General features: G+C 36.9%; 1 protein-coding gene across 1 annotated transcript; it reads right to left on the bottom strand.

Moving 5' to 3' along the window:
* Positions 1-270: 270 nt before the first annotated feature.
* On the bottom strand, positions 271-23713 carry LOC107099657 (interleukin-13 receptor subunit alpha-1-like). The gene is made up of 10 exons (XM_015397873.1): positions 23456-23713; positions 22797-22939; positions 21450-21588; positions 21209-21308; positions 9761-9945; positions 9525-9649; positions 6993-7116; positions 6598-6694; positions 2666-2738; positions 271-2439 (listed from the first exon to the last, which is right to left on the bottom strand). Exons 1-10 carry the CDS (start codon positions 23517-23519, stop codon positions 2365-2367), a joined length of 1125 nt encoding a protein of 374 aa, XP_015253359.1. The 5' UTR covers positions 23520-23713; the 3' UTR covers positions 271-2364.
* Between the last annotated feature and the right edge of the window lie 1119 nt (positions 23714-24832).

Genomic DNA, 24832 nt, shown 5'->3' with positions numbered 1-24832 from the left:
TAAACTTAATGAATGAATTGAACTTTATTGATCTCCACTGGAGAAATCCACTCTCTGCATTTAACCCATCCACCATTATGTGGTGCCAGGGGCAGTGTGGGATTCTCACTCAGGGACCCAGAGTGGCAGTCTGTGGGAGTGGAGCTTAAACTCAGAACCTATGGATTCCAAGCGCAATTGCCTAACCACTAAGCCATCACCCATTGGCCCCCACCCCCGGCTTGCAGTGCCAAGCAGTGCCAGATGCACTCCAGACACACATTTTTTTTAAAATCAAACCTATCGTACAATGTTCTATTTCGAAATTAGAGTAATGAAGGTAACAGCTTCAGAGGATCGGAACTTTGTATTGTAGCAGAAAAATCTGGAAGACTTGATGCTTTAAAAAAAGAAACTCAATGAACATCTTCTACTGTAAATACAATATTTTTACAGTAGATTACACTTCTTCCTGGAAATAGTTAAGTGAAAAGTGATAGGAATGCCGATTTTTTTTTTCAGGAATGATGTCAAAGTTATGGCCGGAGCAATCAGTACTGCACAGAACATCTAAATACTTTGTAGCACCTGGGAATTTGTGTATATAAACTCCTGTAATTGTGAGGATTGGTGAGGTAACCATAGATGGTAGACCAAGCAAGATCAACATTGAAGCACCTCATCGGCTAACTGGTCCAAACCATAACAGGCTTATCAATTAGGTGATACAGAAATGTCAATAAATGCTTTTTGGCAGTACTAATACATCAAATGTAAATCCTAGCTTTTTGTAATACTCTGACCATTTTATCATAAGTTTTATTTTTAAATATAAATCACAGAAATAAAAAACACATGGTAAACAAAGAAATATGTATCATATTCTGATAATCAAAGAGAAATATAAAATCTCCATTAAAAACACAAGAATGGTAGAACAGGGGTTGTGCAAATAATCCCTGATTATTTTCAGAAACTGGCCGTAAACTGCTGCTGGTCTTAAAGGTTACTAAGATAAATGTCAAACATACAGGGAATGTATTTGAAGCACTTTGCTGCCAAACAGATCTTGGAGTCAACAAGGAGTTTTTACATACTTTTACTAATTTGTTAACTAGATTTATATCTCCAATATATGGTATGTTAAAATTTGGCCAAAAATCAGACTGGCAATTTTTTTTCAGCCAAATTGTAATAATCACAAGCATGCAGATGTTTAATTTTTTTTATGACCTTCAAAGCCTGCTTGTTCAGGGACCATGGCAGCAGAACTTCAATGTTGCGTGGACACATATTTCTATTTGCACTAGAGGTTGGCGGATTGACAATATCGCTACCAATGCTGGTATTGGTATCAAGCACAAATACACTTTACAACAGTTCCCTTTAAGTTCACTTTTTGCATTGTGCTAGCTATATAAGCAAAAAGGGATTTCTTCTTATAGCCTGTACAAATTCTTACTCATATATGGTCGTGGGAAATAAGAAGAGGCCTAAATCAGGGGTAGCCAGGCTTCATTTCTAGAAAATGCTCCTACACCTATCAAGAGGTTCTTTAGAAAAAACTGAGCCATTGCACAAAATGAACATGGTGAAAAAGGTGGTCTAATAACTCATGTTTCATGACTCTGTGTACAGAATCCAAAGGAATCTCCTCAGACTTTGAGGCTGTAATATAATGTGTGTGGCTCTGCTTTTATTACATAAAAACAGTAAGAAGAAGGAATATCTGTTAACATCTGAATATTGCACTTGATAAGCTCTGCACAGCAGCCATGTTTAGAACTGCAGCTGCTTAGAGAGAGCTGGCTTCAGGGAACATCCTCATTACAAATGCTTGATCCTTTTGCACATAATTGGATTTTCCATATTTCCAAATATAAAAAAAACATTTTATTCCACACTGGAAAGACTTACTAGATTATATGAAAAAAAACTTCCTAATCTGGATGCTGCTGGTAAGGTAGAACAGCTGCATGTGTCCAAAGGGTCTCAGAGAAACAGTCCGCAAACATATTTCAGCCCTGCAGGGTTTTTCTAGTGCAAAGTTATCCTTGTAAACTTCCCCTGCAAATAAGTAGCTGCTGTGAATTGGTCTGGAAGAATTGTTGACTCCCCTATAAACAAATGTTATTGTAAAATCTGACCTCTTAATCTGCAGTTTCCTGAGAAGTATGCAAACAATAAAAAAATGTAAAAGCTCCCAAACATGTGTTTACAGTTGATTGTGATAACACTTGTTTGTGAATTTCAACAATTTTCCTCTATTACTTAATACAGGGTAGAAAGCTATTTTATTCACACCGTGTACCAATACAGGGACACAGTTCTTCTTAGGACGTGTGAGCTGAAAGCGGAGATGTGGCAACAGTTTGGTTTGTTGGTTTATGCATCTTTCACCAGAGTGACTTTACAGTTCTCTTCTTCCTCTGCTTCAATGAACAACTTGCGAAAAGAGCTCTGAGGGAAGGAAGAGGTACCAAAATAAGAAAGTGTTAGTCCAATTGACCAAATCCTTCTATAAATCGCTAAAAGCAGATATATATAGTTATACAAAAACCCTGAATAAAACTTACACGCAAAAAAAAAAATTAAATCTTAACAGAAAAAAATCTGAGAGTAAAGCTAGATTTAATAACATCCTCCCACCTTAATCTAATGTGATTATGTTTTTATTTTTTTTTACCTGACTATTGTTGGATATATCGCTGAGGTAGTCTCGAGGTGCTGGCACCTTGGGGAAAATTGTTTCTTTTTTCCTGCGCAGAAACAACATAGCTTCAGTAAAAACAAAATGCCTGAACATGCAATGCAGGCATTACAATCTTTTGCAGAGTATTTTATATGAAAGACCAACATTTACATTGAAAACTAAAAAAGGGTGGTGTGCATTTTTATTCTGTAAGCTGCGTGCCATTTAATCTTAGCATGTGTGCTGTTAAGTTGCTGTTTTATAAACTCCTGGATGTAAACAAGCGATCTCTACACACACACACACACACACAAAAATATGTCAAACAGATCTGGATCCTATTTTGTGCTTCTAAGTCAAGGAATTTTCTCTTGAACTTCCTCTAAGCTTTTTAGCTAAAAGGGAACTTCAGAACAACCTGGAGTCATTTTGTTTTTCACAACTTACAATGCCTCCCTGCTGTTCCTCTCCTTATGCATCCTCGAATTGAGAACCAGTTAGCTGTTACAGTGCATTATGCAGAGATGGGGGATGTGGAGTCAAAAAGTCATCTCCATGCCATGTATTTTTTCTCCACAGTGAATTAAATTGTGGACTTATTGGTTCAGAGGCTGGGCAGAACAAAAATATTGCATGGAGGTGACTTGATGAGTCCACATTCCCCATCTTTTGCATCATATATATGATCTTTCATTGTGGTGTGAGTGATATGCAACTGGCAATTAAAGAAATCCTAAAACTATCTTTCCTTAAAAAGGCATTTACACATATGGACACAATTGTTAGTACCCGTCTTTTAAAGAGAGAAAATTGTACCATGTTCACATGAACAGCCTTGATCTGAACTTTCTAACAATGCTTCAACAGGGTGATTTTAAACTCATGATAAGGGCCAGGGACAAAAATGATGATACTCTTATCAAAATAATGTGACCAAAGGTACATGTACTGTTGACAGAGAGTCACTGTCTTGTTATATGACATGGTGTGTACCACACTCAACATGGACAAGAAAAGAGTTGTCTTAGACGATGTTCCTGTGACTATAGCTGCACGTATTATTCAGAAATCTAAGGTCCATGGGACTAAAGCTAACATCTCTTGTTGTGGCCCAGAAAAAACTAAAAATTTTACTTTAAGATTAGTCAGTGTCAGATTGCACCATACATTCATGTTTGAGCCCCAGTGTACTTAAAGAGGACCAAAGAGGAAACCATTGTTGAGAACAAATCATAACAAAGTTGGACTTTGCCAAACTACACGTTGAGAAGACACCAAGCTTCTGAGAGAAGGTCTTATGGACAATGAGATATAAATGGAACCTTTTGCAAGGTACATCAGCTCTATATTGACTGATGGAAAATTTGAGCATATCAAGGAAAGAACACTGTCCCCTCTGCAAAATATAGAGGAGGCTCCGTTATGTTCTAGGGTAGGGATGTCAAAATGGTTCCAGAAAGGGCCGTGTGGCTGCAGGTTTTCTTTCCAACCAAGCAATGGCACACCGGACTCCATTCATCTCATCAAGTGAGTCCAGTCTTAACATGATGACTTGATGACTTGACACCTGTGTTCTAGGGTGTCTGGAATCTCCACAGGGTTCAGGGAAATCTCAAGACTGTCGGGGGATTCTAGACAGAAAAGTGCTTCCCTCTGTAAGAAAGCTTGTCCTAAGTTGCAGGTCATGGGTTTTTCAACAGAATAAACACCCAAAACACAGCTAAAACACTTAAGAAAAATTAAGAGAAAAACATTGGATTGTTCTGAAGTGGCTTTCTATAAAGTCCTGACCTAGTAAATCCTACTGAGGATCTTTGGAAAGACATGAAACATGTCATCTGGAATAGGCGCTCTTCAAACCTGCAACAGCTGGAGTAGTTTGCTAATGAGGAGTGGGCCAAAATACCTGCCTGGCCAGTCAGACTGAATCACACAGAGCATAATTCAGTCTGGCAAACCAAACAGTGTCACTATCAGGGCCTTTCTGGTTTTATGCCAGTGCAACATCATGATGCCGACCTCAACAGAGCAATGTTGTAATAAGGCCATTTCTGATGTCCTAAGTGAGATTGAGGTAACCTTAAAGCCTTAACAACTAACACATTCAGTGTTATATACTTGACATGTTTCGCTGAATACAAAATGTCACTCGTGGTCTTTCCTTCACATCCGCTGTTATCTGATCGGTTCTAATGTGATGATGCCAACCCTGTTAGCCCTGCCTTTACCTGACATACATCCTGTATATGTTTTATCAGTCTGGCTAGCCAGGCTAGTCAGAATGGGAGGCAATTTTTTAATTATCAGCCCTTATCAGGCTTCTATCAACAACTATCAACCTTTGTTTATAGATGTTGGAGATCGGCCTGTTTTCCAGTGTGATCCTGTTTCTCTGACTGTGACTGGCTGGATGTGCTCTCTTCATCCTATGACATGGGAGCTGACTAGGAGCTCGTCTGCCTGGCTGTGTGTTTCCTGGACGGGGCCGCCTTTTACAGCTGCTTTTTGTGTCTCTGCTTCTGTCTCCTTGTACCCCAGCCAGCCTCGGCAGATGGCCGCTCACACAGAGTCTGGTTGTGCTGGAGGTGTCTTCCTGTTAAAGGAAAGGTTTTTCTCTCCACTGTCACTACAAGCATAATTAGTGTGAGGGATTGCCTTCGAGTCAATGCAATGACTGGTTTTCCTTAGATAGAAAACTTTAAATCAATTTGACTGTATGATCTGGTTGAACTGTAAAGTGCCTTGAGGTGACATGCGTTGTGAATTGGCGCTATATAAATAAACTGAATTGAAGTTATTTCGGTGACCATTGTGTTTTTTATTAAACGAGGGGTATAAACAATTCTGTCCACGTGTGCATGCTTCAGTGGTGATTTCTCATTGAATAGTAGAGAGCTTAACCCCCCCCCGTGAATGTCGTAAAATTATTAGTAAATTATGCATTGTCGTAAATGTAGTAATTGGTTGCGCATTAATCAGTTGTGGAGCCAGCTCTCGAACGCTAAGTCCTCTATGCTCTGGAGCAGCAGAACGCTGCCTGCCAGCCCCAATGAGAAAACCCTGTTGAGGTTTGAGCCTTGGTCTGTTGGGAGTAAGATGCGAGAAAGTAGAGACCTGATTGGGTAACGTACCAAAAATATTTCACTTCCATTAGGACTTAACTTTTTAAGGGGTCTGTGGAGAAGGGGCGGGTCATGATGCTGGCTACTCGACGCTGATTGGGAAACTTACAGAAGGATTTTTGACTGACAGCAAGGAGGTTTGCTTCCCGATCATTCAGTCAGAACAGTCATCTTGTGCTGAACTCTTGCCATGGTTTATGGAATTTGTTATTTCAGAACGCTTCACAACAGCTATTTTCCCCAGTTGTAGTAATGTGTTTCATGTGTTTCTGCATTTGTCAATGCAATACGTGACTTTTGGATTTAATTAACTACATTGAGCCTCCTCTGTTTCAGAGAGCAGCAGCCGCCACTGGTATGTTTCAGATGAGATGTTGCCAGTGTGTCTTGAGGTTTTCATATCTGGCCTAGAGAGTCTAGATCCATATCCCTACCCACCTAACCACATCCAGATTGTGTCTCATTGGATTGGGAGGGACACCTGTTAGTCAAACCTGAAAATTCACTGCTAAGTTTGAGGAACTTTGACAATAAAATTATGTAAATATGTTTAGAGCTAGGAGTCAAAAGTTTATAAAATGTATCCCACCTCAAAAATCAGTAATAGCAGAAAAAAAGGGTCTAGAAAGTGTTGACTCAAAGGAGCTAAATGCAGCCATGTTTCGTTTCCCCTATGCGCTATACCTCAAGTTGGTCTGTCACATAAAATCTCAATGAAACATAAGTTATCAGATGAATAATCTAAATGGTAAGAATACTTTTGCAGGACATGGTAGTAAACTTTATAAAAGAGGTGTGTCATACCTTTGAAACCACAAAAAGAACAGGACTGCCAAGATAACTATCAGGACAACAGCAAGACCACACGCCAACAAAGAAGGATCAACATTAGAATCCGCATCTGCAAATAAATCCAGAGAGGGCATTAGTCAGCTGGGAGCCGTAACACATAACCATGAAGTCTGATAATTGATGGGATAATAAAAAATTATTTTTTTTCAATACATTTTAAAACTTAGTATATATAAAACACTAAATTCAACCACATCCTAAAATCAGAATAAGTGGATTTATTTATGTTACACAGTAAAGTTAGCATCTCTGTTTAGCTTGCAGAGATGTTAATTTGCAGAATATACCTTTCAAAATGGTAACAAAGCAAACAAAAACAGAAAGTAAATAAATAACTATAAATATACCAAAACATTTCTGTTCACTTTCCGGCGAGTTATCAATATCTTGAGCTTGAACTGAGAAGCAGTACCGACAGTTACGGTCCCGCTTCACCGTTTCCCATCGTCTTTCTTCTATTATAAACTCCTCCTGAGAAAATAATACAGTCATCAAGTCATTTTGATGAAATGTTCAAGGGAGACAACATTCTTGCAAAGGTTTATGAGATTAATTGGAAATCTAAACATATTTATTTGATCACAGCGGTTTAAACACTAGATGTAAGTTTAATTATTAGTTGTGCGATAGCTGCTGAGATATTTACAGTACACACACAACCTAGATTCAGAACCCAAAATCTGAGAAGTTTAAGTAACCTGGTAGGGGTGTAAAACATAAATATTCTAATATGACAATATTTCTCACAATATTTCATTAGATGGAATTTCAAAATGCCCCTGGATGGATCTTAAATGTAAAAAACAAAATTAGGTAAATATCTATCGTAAGCCGGGGATACACTGAGTTCACAGCTCACGTTGCATGTTGTCACACTGTGCGGGCCGACGCTCTGATGCGATCTACCTGCTCACACTGTACGCCTAAAAACCACATTGGCCTCAGCTCCGCAGTGGGATGGCGCTACTCGGACTCATCTATCTGGAAGCCAAATGAGTGGAATATAAAGCTCGCTAGGGAGGGCAACTTTGTGTGATGAAAGCCCTAAAAAGAAAATTCAAGGACGTATTTGGAAAAAGACATGGCTGAGCAAACGTGGCTACTACGGTCTATGAAATTTACAGACAGAACTCTATTTGACTCGCAACCCCACCATGCTTGTTGGTGTTTGAATCCTTGTTTGCACATGCCCACTGAGCGATTTGCCCACGACGACCGACTGAATTTCAAACATGTTTGATTTACCCCTGTACACTACAAGACGCTAACCTGACTCCGCCAGATGGATTTGCTCCGCATATCCATCTGGAAACCTTCCATAGAAGTAATTTTGGGAAGGGGCGAAAATAATGGTTAGCTGATTGGCCTATGTTGGTGATAGACGGGCCAAATAAACCAATCAGATCAACAAAGCATATGATGTACTAACAGAGCAACGACGAAGAGGAGCCAATTGATAGATCAAACTCTTGCCGAAACCAGTCGGGAGAAGAGCAAAAACATCTTTTCCTCTGAGAAAAGCCTCCAGAGCAGTGTTTTGCTCTTCTTTCAGTGAAGAAATACTCTGTAATTCCGATAAAACTTGCTCGATAGCCACGCTAACGCTATTTTCATCGGCTGAAGCCGTCATGTTCTTTAGACTGAACTGTCGCGCTTCTCGTTACGTCACACCTCTACCCGCCTCAAAGCCAATGCTGATTGGACGTTCGTTTGGTGAACGGCTCCAAATTTTCTTCAAAGCTTCTTGAAAGCTCGCGAGATCAGGATGGTCTCACGAGGCTAACAAGACGCACGATCAGGCAGAAAGTTGGCCTGATCGAAAAATTCTCGCACGACTGGAGAATCGGCCCGAAAAGTGCAAAAAAATCGTACAGCACCAGTTAATTGGTGAACGCATGTACGTGTTGCCCTGTGCAAGGAAAAACGTTATTTGTCAAATATATCGGCCAAATATATCGTCCAGATGATGTCGGATCTATTTCTAATTCTTTCATTTAAAATTATTCAAGCTAAGTCACATTCTAGTTTCATAACATTGATTTTTACTGTCTAGCATCAGTTTTAAAATTAATCACATGTCTGGACTTTCCCAGGTTTATTATAATAAAACGGGAAATTTGAATCATTCAATTGGATTTCTGTCTGTGTGTTTAGGGTTGTTGTCCTGTTAGAGGGTCAGCCTTTGTCCATGCAAGAGTTTTTCAGATTCTAACTGGTTTTCTTTAAAGTATGTTGTTATTAAACCTAAGCATTCAGTCCAGGGGCTCTTTTTCTTCATGTTTGCTAAGCTTAACAGGCTTTCTTGTATGTCATGTACTTCCTGGCTTTTCATTTTAGGCCACTTCTTGGTTTACAGCTAAGCATTGTTTTTCAGATTTGGGATAATTCGAACAGAGCTTTGCCATTTTTCTCTTGATTTGGTATATGGTATAAATTTAACCTGCTTTAAACATCTCTATTATCCTTTTACCTGACCTATTTGTCGTGTTGTTTGGCTTTCATTCTCTTTAATCTCTAGACTACATCAAGAAACATATAAGAACAAAAATTGATGGTGGCATGCAATGGATTTATATGCAGGTACCAGATGTATGTATGCCCAATTTTTCTAATTTTTAGTAGTTTAAAAAAAATAGGAGCTTTCACAAATTTTCACTACTTTTCCTAAGCATGTTACATAAAATCCCTATAAAATGTACTGAAATTTGTGGTTGCAAATGACATGTAACATTTTTTTGTGTCACATTTTTCATGAAAGCAACTTTAAATTTCCAAGGAAAAAGAACTAAACACTAAAAACGTGCAAACAAGCAGCAAAAAGAAAAACCCAACCCTTAAAAAAAAAAATAATAATTACAAATACTGTGTAGATTTCTTACCTTGACATCATTGCAATAGGAATTTAGTTTGAATGTATTTAATCCTAGCTCTCCTGGATCATTCCAGCTAATTTTGAACTCTGACTCAGTTTTTGTGACATTCACTTCAGGGGGAGGTGGTTTCACTGTGCAGACAAAAAGACATGAGATTCTTCAACAAGAGACTGAATGGAAAATACAGTAAGTGTGAACAGTGCTTTATTGTTAGAGATGCAAGAAAAAACAGTATTGCTCACATTTAAAATGATCCTCAAGGAATGTATTCCGAACAAGTGTATTGTTCAGTGTTGCGTTGAACACAATCTCAATTACTGCATTACTGGACGCCTTCAAATCACATCCAGACTTTACACTACCATTGTAGATGTATGATGTGCATTCTTGCATCTCTTCTATTCTGTCTTCATAATGAAACTCCATCCTGAGAAAGAGCAAGAGATAAGAAAAAGTGTATTACTTTTACACCTCAAAAAATGCTTTAAATAAAAGAAAACACAGTATATGAAAAAAAAAAAATCTTAAAATGATCAGTTTTTCCAGATTTTCATGTAGATCGCTATGTATATATATATATATATATATATATATATATATATATATATATATATAAAACTGTATATAAAGAAAGAGGAAGAGGCGTTAAGTCATACTAAAATTTTGTTTATGGAAGCAGTCCTGTCACGTGAATTGTATGATCAAGCAGAGGGCTCTGACATTTATTAGTATATATTAAGACCATCCTCTTGTTATTAATAAAACACCAGATTGGGGGAAACACATGTAAATCAGTTTATTTGTTGACAATGTTATATTGTATCTAAAAAAAAAAAAAAGAGAAGAAGAAACCCATGGCATCATTGTAAAATGTAACTTATTCACATGTTTTTAATAACTTTTAACTTTAGAAATTACACATTAATGTGATTAAAAAATAAATGCCAGTAGGTGAATTCCTAAAGACAAAATAATCTGAAATAACAGCTTAAAACGGTCATTAAATATGACAATCAGCACTAGACACAAATTTAAAAACAATCCACTGGACTTTGTTTTTTGTAACTTTGAAGACGTTTCGCTTCCCATCCAGGAAGCTTCTTCAATTCAAAGTGTTAAAAATAGTGTTGAGTTTAAGTTTTTTTTACAGTGGACCAAACAGAGCCTTTTTTTGCCTTAGAAAAGATGCAAATTAAACCGGATGAACGGGTCCATCCCTTTGGAAAGGGGTTGGACCTAGTTAATCTTCACCAGCATTTCAAGGGCTTCCATTTTGAAAAGTCTATATGCAAATATCTTCAGAAAGACCAGAAAAGTAGTCATTCTCGCTTTTGCACATAATCAGTGAGGCAACTCTATTATTGATCATATCATTTACACAAACACAGACATGCATGTGGAAATAACCAAATAGAGTTATGGGTGATAGTTGCATCACATACCAATTTTTGGAGCCAGTATCTTGCATGCAAGAGGTGTTTTTTTAAAGCCAGTGTGGTTTCACTGTAATGTTATTTCGATAAACCCATTTTAAATGAGTTGAAATACAAATATTTTTCTTTCCTTCCACCCTTTAAGGCTACCTGATGTTTCTCCTTCATAAATCCCCTCAAAAATACATTTAAAAAAAACCTCAGAGTTCAGGCCTTAGAAGAAAAGACACAGCTTTAAAGCTGTATCTACAGATTTCAAGTCTCAACCCATATTTTATAACCAAAAACATTTGGGAAACCACAGACAATAAATCTGGGTAATTTAATTAGTGTTAGAAAGTCTAAGCCAGCCAGAAGCATTGAGTAAACAGCATGATAATGGAAATTTACAACTTCTTTATGGTGGTTCAGAGAATCTCAGAAGCTGACTCAGTGACACCACACAAATCACGTAGACTTCCACATAGCAAGTCTCATTGTCTCAATCCTTTCCTGCTGTGAAACATGATGGTGGCTGTGTTATTCTGAGTAGAAAAAAGAAATTCAAACCGAGTTAAAGTAAGATGGATATTAGGAACTTATTAGGAGAAAACATTAAATGAGTCCTTTATTTTATATCTAAATGAGAAAGATCAACAATCCTTCATTATTTGTTTTCTGATGATGGGTAGATTTATGTAAACGAAGAGTGACACTGGTTTGTTTTTAAAGTAAATCTGCCTATTTCCGTCCTTAGTATTGTTCCAGTAATTGTACTTTTTCCTGGAATTATGAGTCATGACTGTGAGCAGGGGTGGATTTAGGAAATTTGGGGCCCTAGGCAAAAACAGTCATGGGGCCCTCTAATTTGAGGAGAGAAAACATAAAACAGATGCATTATAGAGATATGGAAATTTTAATGGAATAGACATACACTATTTGTTCTAGGTTTTGTCCCTGTCTCTTCTTGTCCCTTTTCTTGGTGTTTTACTCTTTATGTTTTGTACTCAGCTGATTTTTCATACCATCTCAAAAGGAATAAAAGATTTTTGCTGATTACTAAGTTCACCTAGCTGCTGCCTTGCTGTTTCCAAAAAGGCAATGGTAAAGGTAAATAACACATTCCCTCTTTTCACTTTTCATAAGCGTTCTGATGGCATTTTAGCAAAAGGATTTTTATCAAAAACTTAATTTACACAAAAAAGGAATTGTGGTATTAACCACACATGTAAACAGAGTTAACACCAGCCTAGCATTGCCTAATAGTACAGTGAAAAGCTCACTTTAACACATGGACACTATTACCCCACTAGATGAACCAGCAACACAGCAGCCGGTTCAATGTGAGCTGCAGTCATTTACAGCCTCTGCCCTAAGTTGTGCCAGCGACACAGAGGCAGTCACTCTATTTACTCGCTATTACTCAGGCAATATAGTGAAGCACATTTAGGAGCATACTGTATACTGTAGGCTGCCATGAGCCTCTTATCGTACAGTCAACATTGAAAAAAAAAATCTTCATTGGGAGCTGGTGAACATTCTCAATCCTCCAGGTCATAGTCATACCAAAAAAGCAAAAAAAAAACAATACCAGACTTTTTTTCCCAAGTTTGAAGATGTTTCGTACGGAGCCCCTCTGATGACATGGTCAAAAAAAAAATTTTATTGTGGCCACGAAGTAGTATAACATGCGCACAAAATACTACTTCGTGGCCACGCAATAAGTATAACGTGCGCACGAAATACTACTTCGTGGCCACGCAATAAGTTTAACGTGCACACGAAATACTACTTCGTGGCCACGCAATAAGTTTAACGTGCGCACGAAATACTACTTCGTGGCCACGCAATAAGTTTAACGTGCGCACGAAATAATCGAGCGCGCCTTAGACCTTAGAGAAGGCGCGCTCGATTTGCTTACCCAGTTGTCTAGGAATGATATTAATATTATTAATAAGTATATCGTGCGCACGTTAAACTTATTGCGTGGCCACGAAGTAGTATTTCGTGCGCACGTTATACTTATTGCGTGGCCACGAAGTAGTATTTCGTGCGCACGTTATACTACTTCGTGGCCACAATTAAAAATTTTTTTTGACCATGTCATCAGAGGGGCTCCGTAGTTTCGCTTCAGGAGGCTTTTTCAATTGTCAGAAATAGCGTCGAGTTTGAGGCTTTATACAGTAGCTCTACACAGCCTTGTTGACTTTAGTTTTAGTTGACAAACAAGGCCTTCTCAGTCTACAAATTATATATATATATATATATATATATATATATATATACACTTCAGCAACCACACTTGGAGTTCCTCAAGGTTCCCTCTAAGAACCGGTCTAATTTTCTTTTTTTTATTGAATTTAACAGCTCTCATCTAGTAATATAAAAGCTGCTTAAAGCGCTTTATATCAGAGCCACTTTCACCTAATCACACATGAACATGGACACATTACACACAGATAGGGAGGCCGTTAGGCTACTTTTGATAAGTTGTCTTGCCTGGGGATATACTGCCATGTCTAAACTAAAGAACTAAAGTGTGTACTAAAGTACACACATTTGTTACTTAAGTAGAAGTATAGATACTGCAGTTTAGTATCAACTTGACCTCTTTACTCGAGTAAAAGTGAAAAAGTATGTGTTTCAAAAACTAATTAAGGTATAAAACTATACTATAAGTAACTTAAAAAAAAACAGGCAGATGTAAGGTTGTCAAAAGTATCGATACCCAAAAAAGTATCGATACTGAAACGTTGTATCCTGATACAATACTCATTTTCAAAAGTATCGAAACAGCCATCTAAAGTGCAGAATAGTGGAAAATGCACTTTCTGAACACTGTGTGATTGAATAATTCTGTGCTTTTTTCAGTTTCAGACTTTTTTTGTAACAGGTGCAGCTGCTGAGAATTATTTTTGTTTAACTGGTTTGGCCAGTCATTGATATATCTGCAAAACATAGCCAAGAAAGGAACACTTAATTTTAATTTTGTAAGTTTTTTTATCAAGCTTGCTTAATATTGTGCACAGCATACAACCTCAAAATATTATTCTCATTGTTTTTTTTTTGTTTGTTTCTTGTATTTTTTTAGTAATGAAAATATTTCTGTTGAATTTTAGAGTCTTTGTTTTTATTCTTGTAGTATCGAAAAGGGTATCGAGTATTGAATATTTTACTTTATATCGGTATCGAGTTGAAAAGTGAAAAGTTAGTATCGTGACAACCCTAGCCAGATGACACTATATGAAATGAAAGCTCAATTTTTCGACTATTTCAAAAAATTCTTTGGGATAGGGCCAAGGATGAGGGACGTCTTGTTGTTCTCCATTTCCCGATACACTCTCGCCTGTGTCCGACCTTCCAGACATTTCAACATCTTTTTCTGAATCCGACATTGTAGCATGGCATAGACTAGAGGATTCACGTTTGCAGTTTGAAGAACACCTGCTTGCTTCTGATGATTTCCTTTAGCTAACCAAAGAGTGTTTGCGTTATATGACTCCTCCAATTACACTAGTTTTCACTGGATGTGGATGGCACCAATGATCTGCATTGGATGGCGCACATGACGTGAGCTAAATATTTATAAATATTAAACCAATTTACATTTGTTTTAAATGTGTAAGGAATAGAAAGTACAGATACTTGTGTGAAAATAATGAGTAGAAGTTAGAAGTAGGACAAAAAATAAGTAATGGAGTAAAGTATAGATAGCTAAAAAGTGTACTTAAGTTCAGTAACAAAGTATTTGTACTTCGTTACTTGACACCTCTGGTCTAGATGCTTTTAATTGCTTCCAGTAACATACAAACCCATCTGACAGTCAAAATAAAAACCCTCAGTTGTTTCAATTCTTCGTTAGACTGGTGCTCTGGCATTAAGACATGGAGGAAGTTAAACTTCCTCCATCACAACAATAGAGCCAGTTTAATCAAAACAGAGGTCCCTGTATTTGGGACATCAGACTCTTCTGTAACCTGCACCATCATAGAATATTTTTGTTTCTATTGCTTTTTTGTTTTTTTTTTAACAATTTCTCATTGTAAGCTAGGTTTACAAAACAGTTTATGCTCATCTGCAAACAGCAGACAGAGTGTAGAAACAAGTCCAATATTGGCATTCCTCCACTGTTTAGAATAGAGCAATGAACCCTATCAGGCTGGATTATGTCCGAGTGGGATATATGAGATTGACTTCTAAATTGCTGTTGCAAGTTTTCAGGGTTCTTAAAGGTCCTTACAGTTGCTTCAGATGTTTTGAGGTCCAAACAGGAAAGCAAGGTCACTGTGCTTACTCTGTCAACACCCCATAATTATGAAAATGCAGACACTTAAGAGCTGATGGGGCTCTTAAAGAAACAACGTTAATCTTTGACCTTGCCACTTTACTTTTATCAATTTCTTTTCTCTTTTTTGTACCATGTTTATCTTTCTTGATATATTCATTTAATCTGTTTATTTATGAGTCTTGCTGTTAATGCCCTTTAAAAGAAAAGCATTGTTATGATTTGCTAAGCTCATAAAATTCACACTGATGATGACAACAGCTTCTAAAGAAAGGACATATCATGACCCAGTTTCACTTACTGACACCATTAGAGCTGGTTAATTATCATATAATCTCTTATATTCACAGCTCAAACAGCTCCCTTTCAGTCATTCAGTTATGTAATAAGGTATTATATATTATTATTATATAAACACATTTAACTAGACCCTAACACTTCATTTTACCACTAAGAGACAGGTCGCGATTACCATTAATTCTTTATTTTCAAGAAAAGAGTGCAATTATTTATATGAAAAAAAAAATGTTAAAAAGTTTATTTAAAGCAGACTTTAACAGAAAATAAAAAAAAAATCATGCTGGAACTAATCCCTAACAGAATCCATAACTGTCTTAAATGTAAACACATCAATCTATTTAAATTACTCATTGTGTAATTTAGAAAACGCATAACAAGTCTAACTTCATTCGCAATGTATTAGCATCTTGCTCTGATGATAAAGGGTCCCTAATCCTAAACTTTACAGTACATAAACGAGCTATTTGTATTCACGACACATAATAAACTGTTTGATCAGGTTAAACTGGGTTGGAGAAAAAAATCTGATGGTTCAAGCTATTTCTTTGGCTTCACCTAGACCTGTAAGGCAAGGCAAGGCAAGGCACATTTATTTGTATAGCACAATTCAGTACAAAGACAATGCAAAGTGCTTTACATGATTAAAATACAGGAAGATAAAACAGAATCAAAGCAAGTAAGAAAAAAAAAAATGCAGAAACAAAAAAGAATATTAAAAACAGTTGGGTTAGCATTTGATCAAAAATTGACCTGTAACAATGTTAAGAAACCATGACAGTGCAACTAGAACTACCTCTGTAAAGGTCGTTATACCAACATTAAGTAGCAGCCTGATAAATATGCATTTCTAAATTAATTTTAAATCCTTCGCTTCTCTTATCAACACTGTCAGAAAATAACCTTTTGATTTTGGAATTCTGTTTGCAAGCATCGACTCTAATGATCACCTCTAACACGTGATTTGATTGGTTGATGCCCATGAAAAAGTATGAAGATCGGAATGTAATTAAATAAATTAAATGTATATTTAGAAGAAAATGAAGGCTGCAGCTATAGATTATTTTAGTGATTGATTAATCTATCCATTATTATTTCCATTAATGTTTTAAACCAAACATAGATATTTTCAGTAATTGCTCATTTCTAAAAACAAAAGACAATTATTTGGAATTAAGAAAAAAACATTTTGAGTATATTAAATGAAATGTAAATGGCAAAAACATTTTTGAGTATATTAAATGAAATGTAAACATTTTTTAAAACAAACATGCGTTTTTTTTTTGCATTTTTTTTCTAAAATTTTAGATTTGTCTCCTGATTCTGCTGTAAGCAGATTATTCTTCTTAATCATGCCATTCCTAAAAGATTTTCCCCCCTCTTATTTGTTTAAAAACATCATTGTTTGAGTCTTCATGGTTTCTGTCCAACAGCACATTCCACTTTTTCTAGGCCACACAATATGTTCACAATATGTTCACCAGTAACAGTGTGCATATTAGAAATGTTGCAGAAACCTGTATGCTGCTCAACTGAACCCCATGCTCTTCTCTGCTTTTATTTGCATGGAGAGCAGAAATCTAATCATTTAGGATAAATTTGAATGTTCTGTTGGAGCGCTTCTACTCAGAGCTGTCAACTGGTAACTGCAAGTATCCACCCAGTATGCATGCAAGTCCCAGCTAGAGTGCTCGTCCATCAGTATACTTCTGGTGTTGTAAAAAGAGCTACCTACCATGACAACAGTGCAGCAAACAAACAAAGGCTTTAGTTATCTTAAAATGAGGATGCAGTTAAAACTCCCCAAGTGTAGCGAAGAAAGTAACAGTGATGTTATTTGATCTGGGAAATCTAATCCTATTAGTTTAAACTGTTATTTAGCTCCTGGGAATTAAATGGGTGAAGTTGTGAAAGCAGCACTTTCTAGCTGTGACCAATTACCAAAGGAAATGCTCCTATCAGGAATCTCTCTATCAATTAAATTAGATTAGTGTTCTTTGACTCATTTATACAAATCATCAGCCTTGCATTTCATCTAGAGGGAAGAGGGACAATAACTTTGACTTACTGGCTACCTGCCTGTAAACAGCATAAAGATTTGATTACAGTTTTAGTGAGATAGAACCAATGAAAGGATCAACCATTTGGGTTTTCTATGAGGATCTAAATTTAAGCTGTTTTTTTAATGTTCTACTGTATATAAATGACTTTGACCTCCTTCCTTAATGACCAGGAAATTTTGCAATAATGACAACCAGTATTTGTAAGCAGGGGAATGCATGCAGCCCATGTTTCTCTCTGTAGAAAAGTTGTTAAAAGTGGAACTACTCTAAATTCTATTTTTTCCTGATGAAGGCAGATCAGCCTCGTTTTGCTTTTTTTATATATTAAAAAGTATAAGCATTTATCTGTATCTTCAAAAAAAAACAAGCTTGATTGTCTGTAAAAATGTTAAATCTTATGTTTATGTGGATTTTGACCCTTAGTTTATGGTCCTGTTTAGAGTTGTTCTTTCAGTTTAATTTGACTTCCATTTGGGCCTCAAAACTGCAGTGTCCTGAATTCATTCAACCACCACATAATACAGCTGAGCATTGCTGTTTTTTTCTTATTCAGCTTTTATTTTAAAGCTTGATTTAAGTTGTTCTTTCCTGTTTCCCACAGCTGGCCCAACTTGACCTGTATTACAGTCTGTTTGGATGAGTCTGTCTCATGCAAATTCCCGTCATGTGAGACAAACTCCTTTTACTCCATGGACAATGTTGTTTGACAACACAGTACAGATGAGTGATGCTCAGGGTAACTTTACCTTTTAAATGCATGTATTAGTTAAAAACTATACTTTTGTATTTTTTTCACTTATCTTTATCTGATATCTAAAGTTGAACAGTTGGTAAATATAAGATTATTTTTGAAGGACGAAAGCATCTTAAGATTGATTAAATGTCCTTCACAAAATATGAAAGGGTGATAAGGGATGATCTATTTGGGTCAGTATCTAACCCTATCCAGAATCTTAGGGGTTGGTAAACAGCCTCAGGTAAACAGCCGGATAAGGGTTAACAGGGAAGCTTGGCCAATATCTTCTGACTGGTTTTTTGTGCTACTGGCCGGTGCCCATCAGAAGAAAGAGAGACTGCAGTATAGTATCTCCTTGGAGCCAGGGTCAATGACAGTTTCTCCTCCAACTACACTGGAGTATGCCATTGGAAGTGTGTTTGAATAAATAAAACAGATCTGAGCCAACTGTTGTGGAAAATTACCTCCAGGACCATGTTTTATTGTTTTTGCTAATTCTGGAAAAGACTTAGTGTGGTTTGGCAGTGCATACTGTGTGACCCTGCCTGTTAAAGCCGGAGTTGTGGGATAGTTTTTTGATGGGGCCGACTTTCAGCCTGATCGTGTGTCTTGTAGTGAACAGCAGTAACGAGGGACAATCAGCCTCTCTCTTGAGGTCGTGAGAAATTCAAACATGTTTGAAATTCAGTCACCCCTCGTGGGCAAATCGCTCAGTGTGCATGCGCAAACAAGGATTCGTCTTCCTCTTCTTCTTCTCAGAAGAAAACACAAAAGCATGGCGCGGGTGCGAGTGAAATGGAGTTCTTTCTGTAAAATTGACAGACCATAGTAGCCACATTTGCTCAGCCATGTCTTTGTCCAAATACATCATCACTTTTCTTTTTAGGGCTTTCAGCACACAAAGTTGCACAAATTGCCAACTCACCGCATTTCACTCTAGTGACCTTCCTATAGCAGTTAGATCGCATCGGAGCGTCGGGTCGCACAGTGTGAGAACATACATTGTGAGATGTGAACTTCTAAACCCTGCGGTTTGCATTTTAGATGTGTGCAACGAAAATATTGCACAATACCTTTAGAACAAATGCAGGTTTGAATGATGAGTGTGTGAGTGAATGCTAGTGTGCAGAGGTTCATGTCTGCAATGTTAAGTTTGCTTGTAAGTTTATTGTACATTAAAAGAGAAAAATTTATTAAAATATATGGGGGAAAAAAAGTAACACATTACCTTGTTTGGTTTTTCATAGGGATGCACGATATTGGGATTTTGGCCGATATCCGATATGCCGATATTTTAAAACTCATGTAGCCGATAACCGATATCGATACCGATGTTAAAGCTGGACAAAAATAAGTAGTCATTGAAAATAGCAGTTTTGTTATCCATTTCTACTTTGAAAAATAATATACTCAAATATATTTTCATATGCTGATATCAAATTGGTTTTTAAAAACGCGGTATCGATCTATTTTACTTTCAAAATCTCGTGAAATTTCATCGTTCTGTTACAAACTCTCGTGATATTTTGCAAATTCTTGTGAGATTTTGTTAGTAAAATACATCAATACCGCGTCAATATATCAACATATAAAAATATGGCAAAATTTCGTGAATTTTCGAGGGATTTCGTAGCATAACAATGACATATAGCAATATTTAATTAGTAAAAGAGATTGATATGGTGTTTTTAAATTGCAATATATAAGCATATGAAGATATTGTGATATTTTAATGTATCAATATTTTTCCCTGGTCTTTAGAAGTTTTTAAGTCTGTAAAAAAGAAGTTTCTGAGGAAGAAGAAGTAGTATTTTTATTTATTTTTTAGACTTTAGAAACTCAGAAGCGGATCAAATATCGGGTTAAATATCAGTGGAGTGGCTGATGTCCGATATTCAGTTTTAAGGCCGATACAGGCCGATACCGATAGGGGGGCCGATTATATCGTGCATCCCTAGTTTTTCACACAAGAAATCTGAATCACCATGACACAGATGACCAGAAATGAGGTGACCCTGAAGCCAATTTACAAACACACACCCTGCATCTTACTTTCCCTTCATAGACTTCCATTAATTTCAACCTTTAATATGACCTAACCCTGTCCTAAACCTAATTTAAACCTTTGGCCTGCGTAAACCCGAAAGCACCCCAAAAAGGCCAGGACCAACCAAAACATTCCTCACTTTACATCAAATTCAATCAGTCAATAAATAAGACTGCTTACACTGAGCCTGGTTCTGTTGGAGGTTTCTTCTGACCATATGATCTGAATGAACCGTCTTCCTAAAGTCCCTTGAGATGACTTGTTATGGGAATTTGTGCTTTATAAACAGACTGAATTGAAATTCTGACAAAGCAGTTACTCCTGCTTTTGTCCCCAATGTCGGTAAAGACACATGAACAAAATGCTTAACTTGGCCCTTGCATAAAACCCCAGACAAATAAGGTAGATGATCTGTGATAATGTTTACCAGTTCCTCTTTTAAGCAAGTCCCTGCAGAAGGCATCATGAACTCAGAAATTAGGGGACATTTGAAGAAAGAACTGGTGGAGTATAAATGCAGTAATGACCCAAAACCTTCACCACAAAATACTCTTCTTCATCACTAAAATCAAACTTTATTTCATTTTCATTCCCGGTTCTCTATAGAAAATGTTTGATGATTGGTTCTTCCTTAACAGAACTTGCAACTGATGAAAACTCAGTTGGAAAGCAACTAGGACATTTGCCTTTACTAAAGTCCAGCTTCTTACGTTCTTCTGAGTTTCAGTTTGGTAGTGAGGCAAACAAGGTAAGCTTATGTATTTTTAGGAAGTGTTGCGAAACCAGCCACATAGAGCGAAAACTGTGCAATAATGTCAGAACAAAAATGGTCTAATGCATGTAGACATACCCATAGAAAAAGCGAAGACCTGTAGCTGCCGGGGCAGGGGTCCAGGAGCAGCGAACATCGTTGGAGGTATGCCTGTAGCAATCCCGTGAGGTCAACAGTTCTGACCGGTTAAAAAACAAAGACATGGAGACGATAAATATTAACAGATCCTTCTATAAATATATACTATTTTACCCCAGTATTGTATATAAATCTATTTTTAAAACGTAGAATGTCATTTTATGGGGTGTGTATGACTTACCTGGGTAATTTAATTCCAAAATTGCTGGTTCACTTTTGTTATTTTTGCCACATTTAATGGTCAAAGAAAATTCATACATGTGCCCTTTTTTCATGAAAACTTTATTTTTAGGCTTATAAGTTGTAGCACTGATGTCAATCTATCAAAAGAGAGACAAACGGAAAAAGTGAGAAACACAATAAATATACCCAGTGAAAAAAATCCTGATTTAGGCCCCTGTTTGGCATCTGCAAAGTCGTTAAAGGGAATTGTTGGACTGGCTGAATAGACGAGGTCTTCTGTTCCCCTGTACACCATAACCCCTGGACAATGTCAATGATAACTGCCTACACCCAAAGGCCAGGACTAACAATGATGAGCATGAACTGTTCATTCCTCCAGAAAAGGAGAAGCTGGAAAAAACTTCATTGTGAATAACTTCAATGAAAACAAAGGGCTGTCCTTTTTTCTTCTGCTTTTTAAATCTAAGCAAAGCTACAATGAAATGATTTACTATTGGAAAGACATGGTCAGTAAAACCTAGAAACTGAACTGAGCAAATCTGCGAGAGACAATCCCCTAAAACTAAAAATAAAACAAAAGTGAAGGGGGAAAAAAATGGTCGTTTGAAAGGGGTGTGAAGGAAGCCATTTATGTTAAAACAGAAAAAGCAACCTTAAAGAGAGTGGTTGGACTATCAGCTCTCAAAAACCTAACCCTACAATACAGTTGATTCCTTCCCAATACCATTTCAACCCCCTTCACTATGCAGGGGAACAAATTTCTCACCAGGTCAGCCAGGCCAACAATTACCCTTAACGACTGCCTTTTCAGAGGAATGGGCCAGTATTGGGTATTACAGGCCAATAACCACCTCAATGACTCCCATTTTTAAGGGATGGAGCTGGTTTTCCAGCTTTAATGTGCATGTTTTCTAAGCCCTTACAAGGATTTTGTTGGGCTACTCTTTAAAAGCCTGGAACTCAACACTAATCCAGACATTTTGAATTGAGAAAGCCTCCTGGATGGGAAGCAAAATGTCTTCAAACTTGGAAAACAAAGTCCAGTGGTTTGTTTTTTTAACTTTAACTTTTTGGAATGCACTGAGAGAAGCGGCTGCTCAAGGACACAATGACTGAGATGGATGAGTTAAAGTGCAAGGCTTCAAACTCCTGCATCCAGTTTTTCTGAAAATATTTCTCCTGTATATAATAATAAAAAAAGGTGTAAAACATTTTCTTTTTAGGACAAGTTGAGGGAAAGTTTGCTTAAACCTGTTTTGTGGTTCGACCTTATAGTTTTTAGGCAGAATGGAACAATGAGCTGTTTAATGGTGAACTTTTTTTTTCACTTAACATGTTTGCTTACTTTATCTAAAAACTCAAATTTCCCATTCATCTTGACATAATATGTGCAGTTGGGTAAGGAGTCAGGAGGGGGTATCCAGGAGAACTCTGGAGTAAAGTCATTTTCCCAAAACACAGACAGATTCTGAGGTGGTGGGATCTGGCCTTAAAGGGAAGAAAGAAAAAAATACATAAATGTGGTTACACAAGATTGAAGCATCACATGAGTTTTTCCTGAATCTTGGAGGCTTCATCTTAGGAATAGCAGAATTCATTTACACTCTATGGGGGGAAAACTGTTGGTAAACACCAAGGGTAAACATAGCCGCAAGGCAAAGGGTAAGGAAAAGAAAAAAACTGTATTCCTATCTCAGAAATAAGGGGTTCTCTGTGTCATTTTTCTTTATTTTTTTTATTTTCTTTAATGCAAAACATTGTACTGACAGTTTGCCACAGTAACATTTTGATAACAGGGAACTAAGTTAAAACTTTTGAGGTACAAGCATTATTGCCACACAGTCAGTAAAGCCTTTCCTGTTTCCCCCACTTCATCCGGGAATGATTAGTGCCAGACCTGCCGTGACGTCAGTGCTGGGAAACAGGAGCCAGAAACGGGAAAAGAAAGGAAAAGAAGCAGGACAAAGGATAAAAGTTGGTGGTGTGAATGAAAGCTCTCTTTACCTGATGCGGTTTCAGCCGCAAGAACCAGACAAGTCAAAGCGATCAAATCCAAACACTGAAACATCCTGTTAGATCATCTGGATTCGGACTGTTTCTCTTTTCTTTAAATCTCTTCGGACCGAGCTTTTTGACTCCCAACTATTTCCAAGCAGTCCGTTTTACTTATAGAGGGAAAAAGGAGAAACGAGCAGTGTGAGTTTACTTTCGCTTCCAGGTTGTTTAAAGGAGAGGGGAAGGCATAAGGAGGTCTGGAGACTGAGGTGGGCGGTTCGTTTTTCCGAAGTAGAGTCTGTTCGGGACAATGACGTGATAAATCACTGATCAGTGCGTGAATCATTATAGAGATCCGCTCATCATGTATTCATCACTGCATGAAGCGGGATGTAGAAGGCAAACGAGACAGTTATAGAGCAGCCAACGGATACAGGAAACTAACTTATTTAACTAATTCCTGCAGTCTATTTCTCTCCTAATTTTCCAATTTAGTAAAGTTAAAAAAATTGGTCATTAACCTCCAAGTTAAGCTTAACTAAAGTAAAAATCCAACTGCAACAAACAATCCCTTAGCAAAAAGTAGTATACTTGAAGTAAATTCTATTAGGAATACTTAAGTATAAGTTAAGAAAGTATACTGAACAATGTACTTTTAGTGTACTTGAAATATTACTAAAGTCATAGTTCTTCGAACTAAATTGGGACATTTTGAAGTTTACTAAAGTATACTTAAAGTATACTTTAGTAAACAAAACAGTAAACAATAGTATAGTCAAGTACACTCGACCCTTTAATAGCATAAAATATTAAAATGTATTATTTTTTCTTATTATTATTGGATATTGAGATCGGAGCTCAGTTGTTGGAGTCACTTATATCGAGGTTAAAGGTCATCGAATAACAATGAGTTTCTCATTTCCGGGGGGAAATGAGAAACTCATTTCAGGGGGACTTGGGACTTTGGGGAAAAAAAAGATAAATTTATTGCTTTGACACACACCAGCTGTTTCATAGCATAAGTAGATTACTTTACCTTATAATAAACAAAAAAGCACATCACATTGAATAGTCATTATGAAGTCAATGAAGTCTATAAATCATGTAATTATAACATATTATAGAAATCCATCACAAGAAAATTAATGTGTTAATATAAAATTATAATATAGATGTGCCAAAAGTGCTAAATTGATAATGTAAATATATACATATATATATATACATACATACATAGATATATATACATACATACACTCACTGGCCACTTTATTAGGTACACCTGTCCAACTGCTCGTTAACACTTAATTTCATGGTCAAGACAATCTCCTGCAGTTCAAACCGAGCATCAGTATGGGGAAGAAAGGTGATTTGAGTGACTTTGAA

The sequence above is a fragment of the Cyprinodon variegatus genome, unplaced genomic scaffold, assembly GCF_000732505.1.
Source record: "Cyprinodon variegatus isolate N-32 unplaced genomic scaffold, C_variegatus-1.0 Scaffold894, whole genome shotgun sequence".
Lineage (NCBI taxonomy): Eukaryota > Metazoa > Chordata > Actinopteri > Cyprinodontiformes > Cyprinodontidae > Cyprinodon > Cyprinodon variegatus.
The sequence above is the reverse complement of the archived record's forward strand: the minus strand, read 5'-3'. Positions and strand labels throughout refer to the sequence as shown.

Coding starts and splice junctions, on each gene's coding strand:
- LOC107099657 (XM_015397873.1), bottom strand. CDS start 23,519: ATGTTTCAGTGTTTGGATTTGATCGCTTTGACTTGTCTGGTTCTTGCG. Junction 21,589..22,796: donor AATTTGAGTTTTTAGATAAA/GTAAGCAAACAT, acceptor CTCTTTTGATAG/ATTGACATCAGTGCTACAAC. Junction 2,739..6,597: donor TTCTTTTTGTGGTTTCAAAG/GTATGACACACC, acceptor GTTTCTGCGCAG/GAAAAAAGAAACAATTTTCC.